The 20,975-nt window shown below is 37.6% G+C and overlaps 1 protein-coding gene across 1 annotated transcript in view; it reads right to left on the bottom strand.

The window, feature by feature from the left end:
• The window catches only part of LOC143019110 (uncharacterized), a 91,579-nt gene that overhangs the window by 9,273 nt on the left and 61,331 nt on the right, over positions 1-20,975 (bottom strand). The window contains exons 9-10 of the mRNA XM_076174806.1: positions 17,505-17,705; positions 17,142-17,243 (exon numbers count right to left, since the gene is read on the bottom strand). Coding sequence (XP_076030921.1) covers positions 17,142-17,243; positions 17,505-17,705 — 303 coding nt within the window. The remainder of the gene's footprint in view (positions 1-17,141; positions 17,244-17,504; positions 17,706-20,975) is intronic.

The raw sequence follows: 20,975 nt of genomic DNA, 5'->3' as shown, positions 1-20,975 counted from the left end.
TCGCTCCAAGGATTGCAGACCTCTCACCTCCTCAGGATGTATGAAATTGGCAGAGGGGGTCTCTCCTCTCTGAAGGGCGTAAACATTAAAAAGGAAGTAAACCTGCTTGGTAAAAGCATAAGCAGGCTCATTCATGTTCTGGAAGCGTTATAATGCACAAGATGATTAAACAATATCCGACGGAAGACTATTACTCAGAATAAAGTTATGTCGGAGCACATTTGTAAAATAATACTGATGACCCACTTTCAGAGAAGAATAAGCGAAAGTATAAAGATCTGTATATTTTGATCACTATCTGTGATCCTCTTCAGCAGATGTGAATTAATTCACATCTGCTGAAGAGGATTACAGTTAGTGATCAAAATATACAGATCTTTATACTTTCGCTTATTCTTCTCCGAAAGTGGGTCATCAGTATTACTATTACTCAGATATAAAACATTAGTCAGATAATCAAGAAAAACAGATTAGTGCTTACAAAAAGTCAAAATAACATATATCTAGCAGGAGAAAATAAGAGCAAAGACTGGCTACATGGAAATAAAAATGAAACTGATATCTAACAGAAAATAAAAATAAAAAAATAACTACACTAACAACTCTTAATTTCATAATTGTTATCACTGAAGGTTACATTTGTTCATGTGAATTTTTTACTTGGCCACCTCCTTTACATGGGGGAAATGCAATATATATATATATATTGTGTGTGTGTGTATTTACTTAGTCGTATCTCACGGGAAGGGGAGCTATGCTCGTGGTGTCCCGTCTTTGTATCTCGCAGTGTCTAGTTTGCTTTTAAATTCGTATATAGTTTTTGCACTCACTATTGTTTTATCCAGTTTGTTCCAGATATCCACCACACTGTATGGAAAACTTTTTTTAGGCCTCTTCTATAACTGTCTTTTTTGAGTTTCTTATCATTTTCCCTTGTATTTCTTTTATCCCAATTTAGTAAGTTCTCTCTATCAAGGACTACTGTGCCTTTCATGATTCTGTAAATGGTCACCAGGTCACCTCTTTCTCTTCTTTGTTCCAAAGTCAGTAATTTCAACTTAGCCAGTCTCTCCTCATATGGCAGGTTTGAAAGTGTTGTGGCCATTTTTGTGGCTGCTCGCTGGATTAACGATAGTTCAATTTTCTTTATATTCTTCTTGGTACTGGGTGACCATAGTGTCGCAGCATACTCTAATCTACGCCTTATTAGTGTGACTAGTATTTTTTAACCATTTCGTTGTCTAAGTAGGTAAAAGCCACCTCTATTGATCTTAGCAACTCGTAGGATTCTCCGACAATTTTGTTATCTGTTTATCAGAGGACATATCATTTGAGGTAACTACTCCCAGGTCTTTTTTAGATCCCACTTTTTTTACTTCCTTTGTTCCAATTTTGTATTGTCATGATATTCTTTTTTTTTTTCCAAACTCCATTATGCTACATTTCTTTATGTTGAAGTCTACTTCCCACTTTTGGCTCCATTTCCAAACCCTGTATAGGTCTCTCTGTAGTGATTCACAATCCGTTTCAGTATTCACTTTCCTCGACAATTTAGCATCATCTGCAAAGAAGCTCATGTAACAATCCACATCTTCATCCATGTCATTCACATAATTAGCGAACATTATTGGAGCGAATATCTATCCCTGTGAACTCCACCAATCACCTCCTCCCAAGATGAATCCTTTTCTCTGAGCACTACTCTTATTTTTCTGCCATGTAAAAAATTCCCAATCCAGTTTAGTAATTTACTTTGTATCCCTCCTAAGTTTTCCAGCTTTTTTTTTTTAATATTTTTTGTGAAGCTCTGTGTAAATCTAGGAAAGCACAATCAGCACATCCATTCCTTTCTTATATCATATCTATTAATATTAGTCTTAAGTAGAAACAGATTAAGTTTGTGGCACATGATCCTCCCTGTCTGAAACCAAATTATCTCGAGTTTATTATATTGTTTTCTTCCAGGTGTTTTATCCATCTATTCTTAATCCTTTTTTCACAAATTTTGGCTACAGTTGTATGGGAGACCGGTCTGTAATTTGTTGGATCTTCTTTTGTCTCCTCCTTTATATATTGGTACAATATTGGCATTTTTCAGTCCTTTTGTATTTTTCCTTCTTTGAGCAACTTATTATGTTATATATTTTGTCCATTAATTCTTCTGTACATTCTTTTAGTATCCATTTTGCAATTCCGTCTGGACCGTGTGATTTCCTGACTTCAAGGTTCGTTAGTTAATCCATTATTTCTTTTTGTGTTATTGTTATTTCCCTGATAGGGGGGAGGTGATCGCACTTCAATTCCTTCGTCCCAATGCTGTACCTTTTCTCAGTGAAAACCGACTTGTGGTGGTTGTTCATGACTTCAGTCATTTCTAAATCTTCTGTTTATTCTACATTTCCGTGGCGTAGTTTCACCACTTCCTGTTTATTTTTAAGTTTAACCATTCGCATATCTATGGAACAGTGTGGGTTGCTCTTTACATTTTTCTATGATGTCTTTTTCGTAGTTTCTTTTTTCCTCTCTGCACACTTTTACATATTCATTTCTATGGTTGATATATATTTACCACTTTCCAGGTTTCTTGTATTTTTTCCATCTTTTCCAGGCTTTATATCTCCTATCTTTTGCCTCACTGTATCTTCTGTTGAACTGGCACTTAATGTACACCTTATCCTGTTACTATCTTGGTACGTATTTATTCACTCCTTCATTATAAATTTCCATCGAAATAATAAATTTCTCTTACACTTGTGTCTCTTCTTTGAAAAAAAAATCCCAGTTTGCATTTTGAAAGAATATCTTGAGTTTCCCAAAGTCCATTTTGTTTTACATCAGTCTTCCTTTTCTGTATTTCTCATTTCTCTATATATATATTTCCTCTTTTAGTTCAACCTCTACTAGTATGTGGTCACTCTTTCCAAATAGTATCATGTATTCAATTTTATCCACAATTTCTGGTTCTATTGTAAATATTAAATCTAGTCTCGACGATTCTTCATTACTTCTATATCTGGTATTTTCTTTTACCCTTTGTGTCATTATATGTTCTATTGTCATGTCAAGTAATACATTTCCCCACAGATCTTTTCCGCTTTTCACTGTCATCTCTTCCCAACAGATTTCCTTGCAGTTAAAATCTCCCGTAAGTACCAGGATACCTCCATCCTTCAGAATCTCGTTGAATGAATGCCTTGTATCTTCTAACATTTTTGAATGCTCCCCATATTTCCAAGAGCCCATTTTGGTGGGGGGGGGCCACAAATTACCACTAACTTTCTACTTTTCATGTCGCTGTTTTCAACTTTTATCATGATCATTTCCACACTGTTTTTACTCTCTGTAACCTTTGTCACATCTAAGTTTTTCTTGGTCAAAAACATGATTCCTCAGCCTTGTTTCTTGTTTCTATTTTTAATCCAATAATTATAACCCATGTTCAACACTTTGGTGGTAGTGGACCCTTTAATTTTGTCTCCACAATTCCCATTATGCCTTGCTTTTCTTCTGACTGGTAATAATTTAGTTCACTCAATCCTGAGATTAATTCACCAATATTAGTATAGGCCACTTTCAATTTTCTTTTTCTTCTCCATTTCGTTTTCTGTTCCTTCCGTTTCGCTTACTTTGGTATACCATTTCCTCAGCCTCATGTCTAAGACTCTCCAATAGAACTCCTTGCTTTCGGTCTCCGTTCTTTTCGCTGCTTTTTTTTTTTCCAGCTTCATCTCTTAGTGTCTTCTCTCTTCCTCTTTCCTCAACATTCATTCCTATTTTTATCCATATATTGTTGTGATGTTCACTCTTTGCTAACTTACCTGATTTTGCCAGTATGGCTTCTGCTACTATTTGTGATCTTCGTTTTATCTTTAGGGGTCGATCTCTTTCTTTAGAATATTGTCCAGTTCTATATACTTCATTTATTTATTTTTCTATTTCTTAGTCGTCATCTTGTTCTTTTAAAATTGTTTTTGCCATTTCTTTTTCTGCTTTTTCTCTCAAGTACTTAACCATACCATGTTTTTCCTTTGGTTCATATACTACAATACACTTTTTTTCTATCCACTGTATCTCTGACCCAATTTGCTTTTTCTTTGATTACTTGAATAATTGTGTCCTTTGCATTTTCCTGCATCTGTTATTTTATTATTTCTTTAAAAGTTATATCATCGTTTTCTCTGTTTTTATTCAATTTCTTAATCTTCTGCAAAATTTCCTCACCTAAGTTTTCTTCAGTTCTTTCAGACATTGCCTATATTTTGTGAGTTACCTCTTTTTTAAATTCTCATTATAGATAGTTTGTGTATTTAGGGTGTCATAGGAGGGGAAGTCGGCTAAAACAAATGGCCCATCACTTTTTTTGGTAGATTTTAGTGTAAATAAACAGAAAACTATTTTGGTTTCAATATTCTTTAACCTTTTGTTAGGTAACTTTTAGCGTGAATTTAAAAAATCTAACGTACAGCTGCATTACAATTAAACAATGAACATTGCCTTCTAACTTCTTTCTCTAACAAGCAACTAACAATTTTTCTTTCTGTTTCGGATTATGAAGCATTCATAAGTTGATGATAATCACAATGACTGCTGCTGTCAGGATAAAGAACCAGAAATCCAGCCATCTCAGTCACTATCTTGGGACTGTGATAGAGCTCTTGAAATCGGAGTTGCCTACACTGAGAGACGTTTTGAGATACGGTGTTTTAATGTGGCAAACCAGCGAAAAGAACCAAAGAACTTACACAAATAAAGATATTGCCAGTGATATGACCAAAACTGTCTTGGCACAGTACACTCTGGCTAACACTCAGTTCAAGCCTCCAGTCATAACAAGTCAAAAGAAGGTTAGTGAGAGACTGCTAGCCAGTTGGGAAAAAGCAAGTGATAGGTCTCTTGGAAGAGGAAAGCTTGCACTTGAGGACAGCTCAGTTCAAGCCTCCAGTCATAACAAGTCAAAAGAAGATTAGTGAGAGACTGCTAGCCAGTTGGGAAAAAGCAAGTGATATATCTCTTGGATGAGGAAAGCTTGCACTTAAGGACAGCTTTGTCAAGCAACTTCACCAGTTATTTGACATCATTACTTGCAAGTGACCAATAGATCTCTGTCCTGAGTTTGGATGTGATCATGACTGTGAATCCGAGACCCACATATCATGTACAGGTAAACGTCGACTTACGATGGCCGCGACTTACGATTGTTCGACTTTACGATGACGACGACGACGATATGATAATTTAACCCCTTCCATACGGTGCCGCACACGTAGGCGTCTTGATTATATTTATTGTAGTCGCCCCTGTGTTTTTACATTCTCTCAAATGATTCATTCTCTGTGGTTTTCAAAATTCGCGGGTGAAAGAGAGAACGATCAATATAAGCGGTGACTATATTTTATGATGCGAGTATTATTACGTCACGTCGTACGGCTGGCATTGGCTGCTGCCCGCGAGATTTAAGTCCGTACTGAAAATACATATTATAGTGTTTGAATATGGTAAAAAGGATAAAAATAATTAAATAAACTACTGTACATGTTTAATAGGCTATATTCAGTATCTCTGGTGGTTAATATACAGGTAGGCTAGGTACAGTGACCACGGAACAGAGTGGGGATCGACTTACGATGAGATCGTCTTACGATGGCTCTTATCGAAACCTAATGCCATCGTAAGTCGACGTTTACCTGTATTTGCAAGCGTGAACTGAAGATTCCTGTGATCGAACTGGTATTGTTCAAAGCTCAGAGAGAGAAAACTAGCAGTACAGGAGCTCTCATAATTTCTTGCCAGGATATTCCGGAGTCCAAGAGACAGAAGGCTGCAACAGAAAAATAGAAGAGGAGAAGACTTGCCGAGGAAAAGAGGCTTGAGAAGGCCCAGGCTGAGAGAAAGATGACCAATGATTGGAGTCAAGCTGATACAGAGTTTAATAACCTCCCCAGGAGAACGATGACTTTGTCCCTAGCCCAAAAAATAATTATTCCAAACGCCCCAGGCATAACATTCGAAAGAGGAAAGATATCTCGAACATAGCTCTGGCCAGCATATGACACCACACTGGTCTCAGAGAAACTGCAGAGATAGTAACAGCTGCCTGGATTGACGGTGGTTTGATAATACCTGATGACATTCACCTGGTGATAGATCATAACAAAGTAAGGAGAGCTCAGGAAAAACTTGTCAGTAATCTAGAAGAGGAGTTTGATAAGAAGATGAGATAAAATGGAATCAGTTGTTTTTTGATGGGAGACGGGATGACACTAAAATGTTCATAAAAGTTGGAGATTTTGTCAAGTTGTTCCCAGCTCTGGTGAAGGAGGAACACTACACCTGCTGCAATAAGCCAGGAGGGAAATATTTGTGGCATTTTACTCCAGAAAAAGATGACATAAAAAACAGCTGAGATAGTGGCAGATAACATTGTGAACTGCTTCAAAGAGAGGAACATAGACCAGACCCTAAAAGCCATTGGAGGGGACAGCACTAACACAAACACAGGGTGGCAATGGGGGCATGCAATGGATGGAGCAGAAGAGGAAGCTGGTCTGGATTGTTTGTGACCTCCACACCAACGAGTTGCCACTCAGACATCTGATCCAGGAGCTGGATGGCAAGACTCTTTCAGACAACAGATGGTCTGGTCCTCTTGACAAGATGCTGGACTCTTCCAATGAGTTAGGAATAAATCTGAGGTTTGAAAGAATCACAGTTGGCCCTCCACTCGTTGAGCTTGCACAGACTGTGATTAACGACCTGAGTACTGACCATCAGGACTAGGGTCATGCCTGATAGACTTGCTTACCTGCAGATAGGTCCAGTCTCACATTCTAGGTGGCTCACAATGGCTCTCAGGCTCTGCAGAATTTGGGTCACTCATCATATACTGATGGGGAACCAGCTTCACAACCTGAGGCTTATTGTTCTGTTTATCGTGGGTATCTACTTGCTAAACTGGATCAACACCAAGATCAAGTCATCATTCTCTGAAAGTCCAAGACATGTTCTCTCCCAGTTTGAACTCCTGAGGAGTCAGCCAAGGAAGGTTGTTCAGATTGTGGAGCAGACTGTGAGGAGATCTTCCTGGTATGCTCATCCCGAGGCAGTTCTGCAGACAATGCTCTGCAGTAAGGATGAGGAGGAGAGAAGAGTGGCAGTCAAAAAGATCTTGGATATGAGACTTATGAGAGAATCTGGGCATGACGAATCAGTTGGTAATGATTCCTTCAGGGCCAGGAAGATTCCTGAAACCAATTAGATACCAAGACCCTCACTGATCTCATAGATCTGGATAACATTCAGGCTGGCACTGAGCCTCCTCTCACCTGCAGCCTCACTAATGTTCATGTCAGATCTTTCCTGGACAACCCCATGTTATGTCCCTGCCTGGCCCTCACACACCCAGAGTACAGAGCGTTGTGTGCACCAAGTGAACGAGGCAGCAGTCACGTGTACAGCCAGGAGAGGAGGGAAGGCTATCCAATCTCAAGTGGTCAGCATGGAGGTGAGGAGTAGGAACAGAACCAAGAAAGAAATGTTCTCTATGGTGTGCAGCAATAATGGATCGTAGTGGTAAAACCAGTTATTGTATTTGTTGATTTTGTTTTCTAAAGAAATATCAAATGCATCAGTTGTATCACGATCATTCGTTTCACTATTATAGATCCATTTTCAGCCTTTAAAATCAAATTGATGCATTTACTTTACTCTAAAGTAACTATTTAGTGGTATTGGCTAGGAATACTGAATTTTCGTAGAATTTCAAGTTAAAAATTACCTAGCAAAAATTAAAAGTTTTCAATTTTGAAAATACCATATGATTCTACATATAAAACTACATTTATTCCATAGGCCGATTTTTAAAAAAAAAAGAAAAAGAAAAAAAATTATATATATATATATATGTGTGTGTGTTGAAGTACGTAGGACAGAATGAGTGGAAGGGTGGTGAGGTAAACACTAGGAACCGTTGGAGTTTTATTTCTTACGTTTCGTCCTGAAAGGACTTCCTCAGAGTGTGCACAAACAAATAATTGACAGCTTACATACCCACAGCTTATCCCGTTCCTCCCCGTTTGTCTTCGCTCCTCATGCACCCCCGTTCAGCATTATGAAGAACCAAGCTGGCCGGTACTCTCGCCAACTTTACAAATCCATCACGGTGGTTGCTACATGGATGTATATTGATATAGGCTGCCTAAATTACTTTTCTTCTCTGTTTTGTTAGACCTTTATGCAGCACCTCTGTTTTTTCCCAATCTGGTAGGTGGCCAAAGTTGTCAGGGTGGACCACTATCAAATTTGATGTTCTGTGAGCTCTGATGTCGCTTTTGTGTTCATAGGTACATTTCTTTATCCCTCTGCTGGTTTCTCCAAAATAACTAATGGGACAGCTTTTACATGGAATTTTGTAAATCAAGCTGTTCTCTACTGTATCGACTTTACTATTGCTCTTACTCCTCACAATCTCTCCTATCCTGGTACCAGTAGATACAGTAGAGAACAGCTTGATTTACAAAATTCCATGTAAAAGCTGTCCCATTAGTTATTTTGGAGAAACCAGCAGAGGGATAAAGAAATGTATCTATGAACACAAAAGCGACATCAGAGCTCACAGAACATCAAATTCGTTAGTGGTCCACCTTGACAACTTTGGCCACCTACCAGATTGGGAAAAAACAGAGGTGCCGCATAAAGGTCTAACAAATTAGAGAAGAAAAGTAATTGAGGCAGCCTATATCAATTTACATCCATGTAGCAACTACCATGATGGATTTGTAAAGTTGGCGAGAGTAACGTCCAGCTTGGTTCTTCGTGATGCCGAACGGGGGTGCATGAGGAGCGAAGACAAACGGGGGGAGGAACGGGATAAGCTGTGGGTATATAAGCTGTCAATTATTTGTTTGTGTACACTCTGAGGAAGTCCTTTCAGGACAAACGTTTGAAATAAAACTCAAACGGTTCCTAGTGTTTACCTCACCACCCTTCCACTCATATATATAGAATGGTAGTAGGTAATACAGGAGTCTTAGTCTGAGTTTGTTCATGACTAGTTTGGCAGGCATGCTTTCTCAAAAGAGAAAACATACCAGCAAAACTAGTCAGGAATAAACTCAGACTAAGAACTAAGAATTCTGTGTTTCCTACTCCCAATTATGTCAATCTGTCAGAATGTTTCAACAGATATATATATACATATATATATATATATATATATATATATGTATATATATAAAATATATGCATATATATTACAAGTATATATATATACATATAATATATATTATATATTTATATATATATACATGCATATATATAAATATATGTATATATATATATATATATAATATATATATATACATATATATAATATAGATATATATACATATACATATGAATATACATATAATATATATATATACATATATATATATACAAATATATATATATATATATATATATATATAAATATATATATATATATATATATCGGAAAATTTTCAGATACTGGACTCGGAGTAACAAATTTACTGAGTCCGGTGTTTGAAATTTTTCCGATAACATGACTCCTGGACTCCAGCTCTTTACGAACACATATATATATATGCATATACTGAAGTACATGCTGGCATTTAAGTGAATCCGGCGCAGGTTTAGGCCTATATTCGCGGGATAAGACGATCCCCGACAATAAAGGTTGTCTTATAAACATGTAGTAGTTTAACGAATATCTACCATATAAAGTTAATGTGCTAGAATTGGGTCTTTCAGTAGCCATATTATTTTGTTGGTATCACTCTTAGGCTACAAAAATAAACTTGTGTTATATAGCAGAAATACAATGGGATTTAAAAGTCGTTACAGAAATAGTGGTAATACTCCATGGTAATATCAAATGCCAACACTGCTGAAAGAACTTCAATAAACCCCTACCGGTAAGTACAAACAAAAAACTAACCAAAGATGTGCTTGCCCTTCTTCATTTGCACAAGTAAAACAGAGATATACACTCAATTGTTGTAAAATAAAAATACATAGAAAAATTAATACAATTAGCGAAAAGTAAATAGCTAGAAAATTTATTTTAAAGATACTAAAATTATTTAATAATTAAACTGCTTTATCATGAAAACATGCTACCAAAATTTATATGCGGTAATTCTAAAACTGAAAATTCCTCATCCTCATCTTCATCATCTCACATAAAAAATAATTACCACTCAGTGGCAAAAGTTTACATTTTATCGGTGTACAAGTCTACCACTGGTTTAGGAGACATATTACTAGGCTTCAAATGTCGACTTATATGCCTGCATATACAGTATACATATTACAAATGTATGTATTTATGTACATATGTATGTATATCTCAAAATATCTATATACGATTTTTCGTTCATATGATCTGCGAATTTCTCTACCTAGATTCATTGATGATTTAACACGATTGATTATACAATCTCGGACACATATTTTTTCTTATTATCATTCAATGTTTTTCATTCTATAGATGTGACTTTTCTCTAAGAAAACCACACAAGCAAACCTAAATTAGTAAGTAAACTGTAATTCAACTAAAATTTGTAATAAACACAAGTCAACATGGATTGGTCATATTTTGGATAATCAAAGTAGTGCGGATAATATTTAGAATTTGGCTGAGCCATAATAGCGAAGCAAGTATGAACATGTTATTTTAAAAAATTGAAATTGTTTTAGTGCCATTTCAACTGCACAACAGTAATGCCATGATACACAGTTGAGACATTTGTAAGTTCAGTGACCTATGCTGACCCGATTGTGCCAAGCTACTAGACTACTTGTAAACAAAAATATAATCAATTACTCTATCATAACAGACATATAATTTAAATATTTTATATCAAATATATATATATATATATACAGTGATCCCTCGCTACTTTGCAGTTCAACTATCGCAGATTCACGACTTCGCGGATTTTTAAAATATATATATATATGGAAAATATATCGCGGAGTTTCTGGAAAATTCTAGAATAATCGCGATATATGAACACCTAAAATTTTTCATTAAATCCATTAAAATATTAATAATAAATATTATTTCCTAGTCTAGGAACAACAAAACAAGCGTAAAATAGCAAAAAACACATACAGTGGTATTTGAACTTGTAACTCACATGACAAAAATAAAAGAACCCTCTAGAATGCAATGTGCATACAGTACCCGTGTATCCTGTTGTTGAGAAAACGCAAAGCGTACCATCTCGGTGACGAAGTGCGTTGTAAGATGGGCTGTGATTGGTGCAATGGAGAGAGACGACGAATCACGGCTTTTTATTTTGTAATCTGGCCTGTGATTGGTGTTTGGACCGATGCTCAGATCCGCAGCATCTTCCCTTGTCTCTCTCTAGAAGCCATTTCACTTCAAGCTCTCTCGCCGAGCGGTTTACTGTGTGATTTTTTTTTCTCTGCATTGAACTTTGCATTTTCATCCACTGCAATGGCTCCCAAGCGTGCTGCTTCTTCCAAGGCTGGTACTAAGCCTAAACGCAAACGAAAAATGATGACGATCGCTGAGAAGGTGAAACTTCTGGATAGGTTGAAGGAAGGGAGAACTTTCACTGCCATAGCCCGCAATTTTAGCGTAAAGGAATCCACCGTTCGCTACATCAAGAAGGACAAGGCTAACATTAGGAAGACGTCTGCCATCACTTTTAATAAGTCGGCGAAGAGAGTGGTTACGGCTCGTGATAAAACTATCATCCGTATGGAAGCTGCTTTGGCCGTATGGATAGCCGACTGCCGAAAGAAGAACATAGCCTTGGATACGAACATCATCCAAACAAAGGCTAGGAGCCTGTACGTGACTTTCGCTGCTAAGTAACCTGAGGACGACAGTGGCGACCACAAAGAAGACGAAGACGATGTAGAAGATCCGCAACCAGGGACGTCTAGTGATTCACAACTTGAAAAAACGTCCTTTTTCTTCTAGCAAAGGGTGGTTTGCTAAGTTTCAGAAACGCTTCGGCCCAAAAACAGTTTCCCTGCATGGCGAGGCTGCTGCTGACACGAGTGCCGCTGAAACATACGTGAATGAAACTTTCAAGATTATCTTTGAAGGAGGGTATAAGCCCAAAAAAAATTGAATATGGACGAAACTTTTTTTTTTTTTTTTTTTTTCTTTTTCCATAATGCCATCGCAAACTTTCCTCTTCAAAGAGGAAGCAAAAGCCTCTGGCTTTAAAGCGTACAAGGATCATGTGACCCTCATGACGTGTGACAATGCTGCAGGATTTTTGTTAAAACGAGGACTTATTTACAAGTCTAAAAACCCAAAGGCTTTAAATAACAAAAACAAATATCTGCTACCCGTACATTAGACGCACAATCCAAAGACATGGATAACAAAGATGCTGACCTTCGACTGGTTCCACCAGTGTTTTATCCTGCAAGTCAAGGTGTATCTATTAGAGAAGGGCTTGCCATTCGAAATCCTTCTCCTTATGGATAACGCTGGTGGCCACGCTACTGATCTGTCGCATGAGGGCATTCAGATTGAGTTCCTGCCGCCCAACACTACGTCACTTATTCAGCCAATGGACCAGGGGGTTATCAGGGCGTTCAAGGCCCTATACACGAGGAATGTCCTGGCAAACCTGGTTGCTTCTGTGGATGCCGCCCAAGAAGATGAAGATGAAAATTTTAACTTGAAGGCATACTGGCAGCAGTACACAATTGCTACGTGCCTCCAAAATATCCAGAAGGCATTGCAAGAAATGAAGCCTGCCACCATTAATGCGAGCTGGAAGAAGTTGTGGCCCGAGGTTATTTACGACAACAAGGGATTTACACCTGCCGAAATCCAACACTCCACAGTACAGAAAGCTTTGCAGTTGGCTGCGATCATTGGAGGTGACGGCTTTGCAGACATGATCATGGGAGACATCGATGAGTTATTAGACTGCCACTCCCAGCCGCTAACTGACGCAGACCTCGAAGACTTGATGAAGTCAGCCAGCGAAGAAGAAGAAGAAACGCAGCAAGAAACGGAAGTTGTCGACCAAACTGGCTCGACTTTGGAATGGCTGGCCAAGCTCTGCAACCTGGCTAAAGAATTTAAAGAGGGGTCACAGGAATGGGACGACGATATGTTTCATTCTGTCCAATTTTGCAACAATGTCGACAAAGTTATGAATCCCTACAAGATACTCTTTGAACAGAAAAAGAAGTAGCAGTAGCAACATCTTATCACAATGTTATTGCAGCCTCACAAAAAAGAGCCAGTTCCTGCTGCTACTACTACGGTGAGGGAGAATACACATTGCACATCCTGAAGCTTCATCAATCCTATGCAACTATTTCCTGAGATATACAAAACATGACACCTTTGCTTTCATCATGAGGGCCCACTTAAACTACTTTGCTAGTCCTGAACAGCTGTATTTCTAGTGTCTTCATTATCTTTGTAACATTTTCTAGAAATTGTCTATTACAGATAAACTCACTGGAATAGAAGTAGTCTTAAACTACTGCATGCAAGAATATATCTACAGAAGTGGATGCGATTAGTTTCCCTTATTTAAGGAGACAAGCACAATGTAAGGGCAAATATTTTCTGGCATTCCTTCCCTGCCTCCCAGTTAGTCCATGTAAATGACAGGCCTCTCCAGCTGTGGAAAATAACATTGAGCAAAACACAGCATATAACTTTTTAATTGTTCCATATTCAATAGGAGGTACTATCCTGAAAGCAAGGGAAGTAAAATTAATGTCATGCTGAAGTGCTGTGAGTGCTCCAGTGTACGAAGTAAGGATTGTTTCATATAAAGAAATGTAAAAAATAGTACCCCTAAAAACAAAACTGAATAAAAAAGAGAGGAAATGGCAAAGTGCCCCCAAAAAAGGGGAAAAATTAATTGCAAGATTTAAGCTATGATGGGGTTCTATATCCAATTCTGAAGGATTGGAACCTTACATAACTGTTTAATGATTACAATAAATTCCAAGAGTCATACAATCAAGCAAAATAATCAAAACACTAACATTTCAGAGTAAACCCTACCTGGGAACGAAGATGTACAGATGTACATATATGTCTGTTTATATGTGTATGTCTGTGTTTGCTTGAATATACATATGTGTCTGCTTGTTCATAGGAAAATATGAATGAGCATCTATACTTTCTCCGTATCCACATATGCTGTTGTTATTGAAATGTTCCATGTTTGTAATCATTAATTTGGAAGATTGTATCAGGCCTGCAATAAAGGAAGAGGAAGCTACAGGGCTTTTTCCACATGGATATTCAATATTTCAGTCTCTCAGCACTTTGTAATTTCAGACACATCTGATGTGAAGTAAAAGACTGATCTGACCTTACTATAGCCCCACCTCTCATTGAATACTTGTTGCTGGCCTGACTTGTCTACCTAATTTTTTTTTAAGAGAAGCCAATGCAGGTTGAGAATCCTTTATCAGAAATTGCAAAATCCTATTTTCTTATTCTAAGAGAAATTCTACAAACAGAAAATTACAGAACGTGTTGTGAAGCTAAAATCCAACTAATGCAGCTGCCTAGGATAAAAAACAAAGTTCAAATGAACCAATTAATAAATATAGTGCCTTCAAATAACCATAACATTTTGTATTGTATAAAGTTATAAATAAGTAACCAAAATAATCACACGAAACTTTCTGAAAATATATTAGGAATAAGCCTAATATCTGTAATTAGCATGTTTAAGTCAAACCTATCTATCTATATTTTAAAGGCTTCGTCCCCATTTTTGTTATTCATAGAACAATATTGTAACATCATGGCAACTATAAAAGGGTTTGAAGAAAATACATGTGCAGGATGTCACTGTGCGGCGATGACAAAATAGTCCGCCTAACAGGAGGGCGGATCGGCCACTCAAATGCAGCATCTGCACCCAGCTCAGACCTCCCATCACTGTCTGAAGTCCTGATCCTGCTGCCAGGCCGGACCAAAGTCCTCAACGTCTATAAGTCCTGATGCTGCTGCCGGGCCAGACACTAAGTCCCCGCTTCTGTCCTGCCGCTGGGTCGGGACATAAGCCCTGTGCTGTTGCCAGACAAAACTTCCACTCTATCCGGCCCATAAAGTCCTGTAGATGTCGCCAGGATGGGTTCTTTTCACATTACTTCCCTTTCATGCTCACGAAGTTCTGTTGCTGCTGTCGGGCTGCGATCTAATATATTTTTTCTTCAAGACATCGACTAGCACCAACCGTGGATCCCCCGGAGTTCACAAGGATCTACACGACGACGCCCCAGGGGGAGACGCTGTGGTGGCTGATGCCCATCAACCGCACGCCCACCCGTCCAGTGCTACTGCCACAGGTCACCTGACACACCTCCTGGCCAGAGGACTCACCTATGGACCCTCTGCTCACCGTCACTCCAATAACACCTGACTCACCATCTACAGTAGGGACATGTGGGACCCCACACCCACAACTCCCACCCTGGATTGGCTGCAAGTACCTCCACCCATCTCGCCTTGCTTACCGGTAGCACGGGCGCTGCAGTTTTAATGGGACGGACCTCACCTTAGCTGCTTGCACATAGAAAAGTGCTATTTTACGGGACAATATAGCTGCTTGCCACCAACTCATGTTAATGTACACGTTGGCTGTTCATCCTGCCCAGCTTGCTTGCTTGCTCGTGTATAACTTAAATGTCAGACTGGGAATATTTCCACCGGCTAGAGTCCATTAAACATGCCGGCAGTACATGTTTGTAATTCATTTAGATGGCACTTCCTATTATAATAAATATGTTTATTATTTGTCGTGTGTTTGGCTGCCTTACCCTCAACCTCATTCCTAACCAACACAAAGGCTACCATTTCAATAATACTAAAGTTTGTTGGGGTTGCCTTTGAATTTTTCAATATGTGGTGGGTGTATTTCCCTGGGCTGAAAACAATAGCTTATAAATGAGAAATGACAAAGAGAAAATTATAGAATGTTTAGAGGAACGGCTGTGTTATGTAATATTTTTCAAGTTCAGTAATAAACAGCGTTAACATGCTAATATTTCAGACTTTTTTAAAAATCTAATTGCATAAAACAAAGATTGAAAATACTGATTGTGTATTGACATTAAGGACCAGCGTCAGAGCGAACAATTGACGTTTAACGGTCCCAACCCAAAACCGTCCCATTTTATATATGAAAATATGCAAATATTCCAAAATCCGAAAGAACTCTGAAATCCAATACACTTTCAGTCTCAAGTATTTTGGATAAAGGATTCTCACCCTGCACTCATCTTCTTACTGCAATGAAAGTAATGCCAGTGCACATGAATGATTACCTAACCAAGCCCAATACCAATCTATGATAGAATGTCATAACTAGTTTCATAATATGTACATCTGGCAGTTTATAACTTCATATAATGGTATGTTTGCTGTGTATGAATAAATGAAGTAATTAATTGAAACAGATAAAATAAAAAGGCTTTCTTTAAGAATAATGAACATTTGTTCTGAAATATATTTCATACTAATGCAAGTTTGTCATGCAAATTATGGAAACCTTCTGAAATATGTGCAGATACATTTATGGTGCACTCTTTGTGTTTATCTTATTTACACCAAAATTTTAAAAGGACAAAGACTTGTGAAGAGGAATGATGAATTTTGCAAGAACTTTAAGCAGTTAACATGTAGTAGAATACAAAGGGAAAAACACATCATTGGAAAGGAAAACCATACATTTGTACAACAGATGAGAAATTAAAATATTTTTCTATAAATATCATCAAGACGTTTTCAAATGACACTGAACAAAATAAGAACTAAAATATGAAAAATCACAATCGACAAAACACTAAGCAATGATTCAAACCATTAAGACATGACAAATTATTTACTGACAACCACTGGACATGGAATGGGAAGGAGAGAGAATAGGAGGAAAAGGAAAGGGAAAATTAGGAGAACAAGGAAGAGGATAAAGAGGACAAGAAAGAGGAAAGTAAAGAGAAGGGCAAGGAGCAGCAACAGCAGCAGCGGCAGCAGCAACATCAACAACAGCAACAACAGCAACAGCAGCAGCGGCGGCAGCAGCAGCAGCAATGACGGGAGTGACCTGGATTCTGAACACGATAATCTGGATGGAGACTCTTACCAGATCCTTGATGGTTCTCTTTGCCCCTGCCTGCACAAGTACCTTGGCTACTTGGTCCACTGTTTCCACTGCCATGGCATAATGTAGGGCTGTTCGTTCCAACTGTATAAATGTAGGAAAACATTAGATCTGGATAAGGTAAATAGTATGGTCTCAAGAAAGATGGTTTTTGTTGTCTACATATCTTAAGGAGTGGCAAAAGAGCAATACAAAGTGAAATTCATCTCTGTAAAGAAGAATAAACAACTTGGCCAACTTGGGGTATTAAAGATATCAAACTTTCATGTTTCTAATGAATCCTTTTCTTGAATAAGTACGAAATAGTTCTCGGGTGAATAACCACATCAACCCTTTAAAACTTACGTTATCCCCAAGGCCCAGGGTACTTGGGAACTTGAGAGCTATAAATTCCATGATTTCTTTTTCCTCACACAGGGTGGCAATATGCAGTGCGCTGCGTCCCGTTCGATCTCTTGCATGTGCAAGACGCTCCGAATCCAAAATGTAATCCACATGAGCAAGCGATCCTACTCGAATTGCTTTGTGTAGCCAGTCACGTTTTTCCTGCAACAGAATTGAAAGTAATACACTTGCTTGCTACCAAGATCTCTTGTCAGGAATATAGATTTAAAAAATATCCTCCTAGATGAGAATAATGTTGATATTTTTGTTTCAATTTTCACTGATTGGAAACCCACAGCCCCACAGTGGTTGACATCCTTCCTTGAGAGGACGTTTTGAACTGTTGAGCTGTATGAGTTTGAGGCAATTTTTGTCAATTGTTTACACTAGTAGGAAGAGAAAAGTTGCTGGTAGTCAACTTTTTTCTGTATGCAAATATAGAGGTAATACAGCTGAAGTTGATACAAAGAAAGACTAGCCCTGAACCAGAGACCGATTGCCATCCCATCGGGGACCCACCTCTAGATGGAATTATGGGTTTTGAAGACATCTTTCTTGTAATGTCACCACTTGTAGGTACTCATCACTGGTCTCTCCCATGTCATTCCACATGAATATCACTCAAACTCTTAAACATTATTGACCAGATACTATTCAAAATAAAAGAAAGTCATTCAGTTACCCCAATTCTCTCTTTTAGGAGACCCAGGACCTCAAAGAACCAAGCCACGACCTCCAGTTCAGCTCTCAAGTTACTTAGAGAAGAGATTTTGTATCACTAAAAAGAGTGTAGTACAGTGTATCAGAAGCTGCTCTGTGTCCTCTTTGTGATGACTGCATCTTGTGAAGTCGGCACCTTTTTCCAGGTCAGTTTTTGTGTTGGTACTGTTCAGTACCAGGTAGTATCCTAAACTTAGACGTTCCGGTGTAATTCTTGTCTTAGAAGTAATTTCTCTGTAAGTCTGATTTCTGGGGAAGTTTAGTCAAGTACTGAATACGGTGGTCTGTTAAGGAGCGATTGGTTTCTGAATGAGTGTTTTTTATTGGATATATTGTAGAGTACCAGAGATATGTTGTAGATATTTGAGTGGAATACTACTAGAGCTGTATTTCCCTTATCCTAATATAAAAGAAAGGAGCTAAAGTCGTGTGGGCCTTCTCTTTTTTCAATCATCATACCTAGTTTTGACTTCGCTTATATTTTTAACTTGAAATATAACATATTTTAAGCTATTCCAGGTCTCCATGTATCTATATGGAAAATTATGCCTCTTAACATCCCTCAGACTTCTTTTTTGGTATGTTTCCTTGACTATACGACTCTCCTGTCACAGACCAAGTGATCTTCTCTGTTATATTTATTCATTCCATTTAATGACCTATTAGACCATAATTCTTGAAAGATTAAATTTTTACATATATTCATTTGAAATATAACATATTTTAAGCTATTCCAGGTCTCCATGTATCTATATGGAAAATTATGCCTCTTAACATCCCTCAGACTTCTTTTTTGGTATGTTTCCTTGACTATACGACTCTCCTGTCACAGACCAAGTGATCTTCTCTGTTATATTTATTCATTCCATTTAATGACCTATTAGACCATAATTCGTGAAAGATTAAATTTTTACATATATTCATTTGAAATATAACATATTTTAAGCTATTCCAGGTCTCCATGTATCTATATGGAAAATTATGCCTCTTAACATCCCTCAGACTTCTTTTTTGGTATGTTTCCTTGACTATACGACTCTCCTGTCACAGACCAAGTGATCTTCTCTGTTATATTTATTCATTCCATTTAATGACCTATTAGACCATAATTCGTGAAAGATTAAATTTTTACATATATTCATTTGAAATATAACATATTTTAAGCTATTCCAGGTCTCCATGTATCTATATGGAAAATTATGCCTCTTAACATCCCTCAGACTTCTTTTTTGGTATGTTTCCTTGACTATACGACTCTCCTGTCACAGACCAAGTGATCTTCTCTGTTATATTTATTCATTCCATTTAATGACCTATTACCTGAAAACTACATCAACTCGCGTCTTTCTTTCCCTTCTTTTTATGATGTTACGACAGCAAGAACATAATTCTTGAAAGATTAAATTTTTACATATATTCATTTGCGTATAAAATTACTTTGTGTGTACGTGACCGCGCACCATACGCCCAACACATCTTCCCACGAGATCGGAGGAGAGGTGTTTATCTGTTTGTTTGTTGGTCAAGCTTGCAGGTGACTGTCAAGGTGGTACGAACACTGCCTAAAAGTGGATATTATGGATTCATTCGTAATTTCTATTTATTTTGTCATGATATCTTTGATTGATATGGTTCATCATGTCATTTGGTAAGATTTTGTCAATCGTAGTGATAGTACGTAATATTTTAGATAATTACTATATGTCTTAAATTTTGTACATGACTTGGTTTGCATCCCTACCGTGGAACAAAGCATGTGGGTAATTTTTGCATGAAAATAGCGTGAGAAATGAGGATCTAGCAAGATTACGGTTGGTGGCTCTAGTTGTATCTTAGATTATTCATTTTTTGTATCATATATATCATTTTAGGTATTGACCTAGGATTGACAAGTGAGATAATATAATGTGATATACTTTGTAACCACAATTGTAAAGAATATGTCTACGGATAAATTTTAAAATTCTATTATATGTTGTCGTTAACGACATAACGACATCTGACAACTCTGTTACTTGCCGCCATCAAGAGAGTATATATAGACCATATATATATATTTCCAACTTGTCCGGGAACCAATACGAACACCAACCTTTTCTCTCTGCCTTACAGCATATACATACCTACTAGTACAAGTCTCAAGTCTTTCGCGATTTAATAAGGTTTACATACGTATACGCCGCATGTCTTTCGCGACTTAACATTTTCACATACGTATGCGTCGCATGTTTTTGCGACTCCATATCTACTTTGTATATCTTTTATAAGAAAGCACATTTTGAACACTAATATTGTCTTCTAAATTCTACTTTTTTTACGTCGTATGTATTTTTGCGACTTCAGTATTTTTCCTTGAATAAGGGAAGCCTTTATTTCGCATGCATTTTCACAACTTTCCATTGTCACTATTTGTGCCCAATTCTCTTCTTTATGTTTTGTTTATTTTGCATGTATTTTTGTGACTTTCCAATATTACTATTTATGTCTTGCTAATATATGAGAATAATAGAGTTTGTGTCAGGATTGGAAATGGAGCTTGTTTATTTTGCATGTATTTTTGTCACTTTCCAATATTACTATTTATGTCTTGCTAATATATGAGAATAGTAGAGCTTGTGTCAGGATTGGAAATGGAGAGAGTGAGTGGTTCGAGGAGGTGGGACTTCGTCAAGGATGCGTTATGTTGCCCTGGCTGTTCAACTTATACATGGA

The sequence above is a fragment of the Oratosquilla oratoria genome, chromosome 36 (genome assembly GCF_046742065.1).
Source record: "Oratosquilla oratoria isolate Oo_2021 chromosome 36, ASM4674206v1, whole genome shotgun sequence".
NCBI lineage: Eukaryota > Metazoa > Arthropoda > Malacostraca > Stomatopoda > Squillidae > Oratosquilla > Oratosquilla oratoria.
The sequence above is the reverse complement of the archived record's forward strand: the minus strand, read 5'-3'. Positions and strand labels throughout refer to the sequence as shown.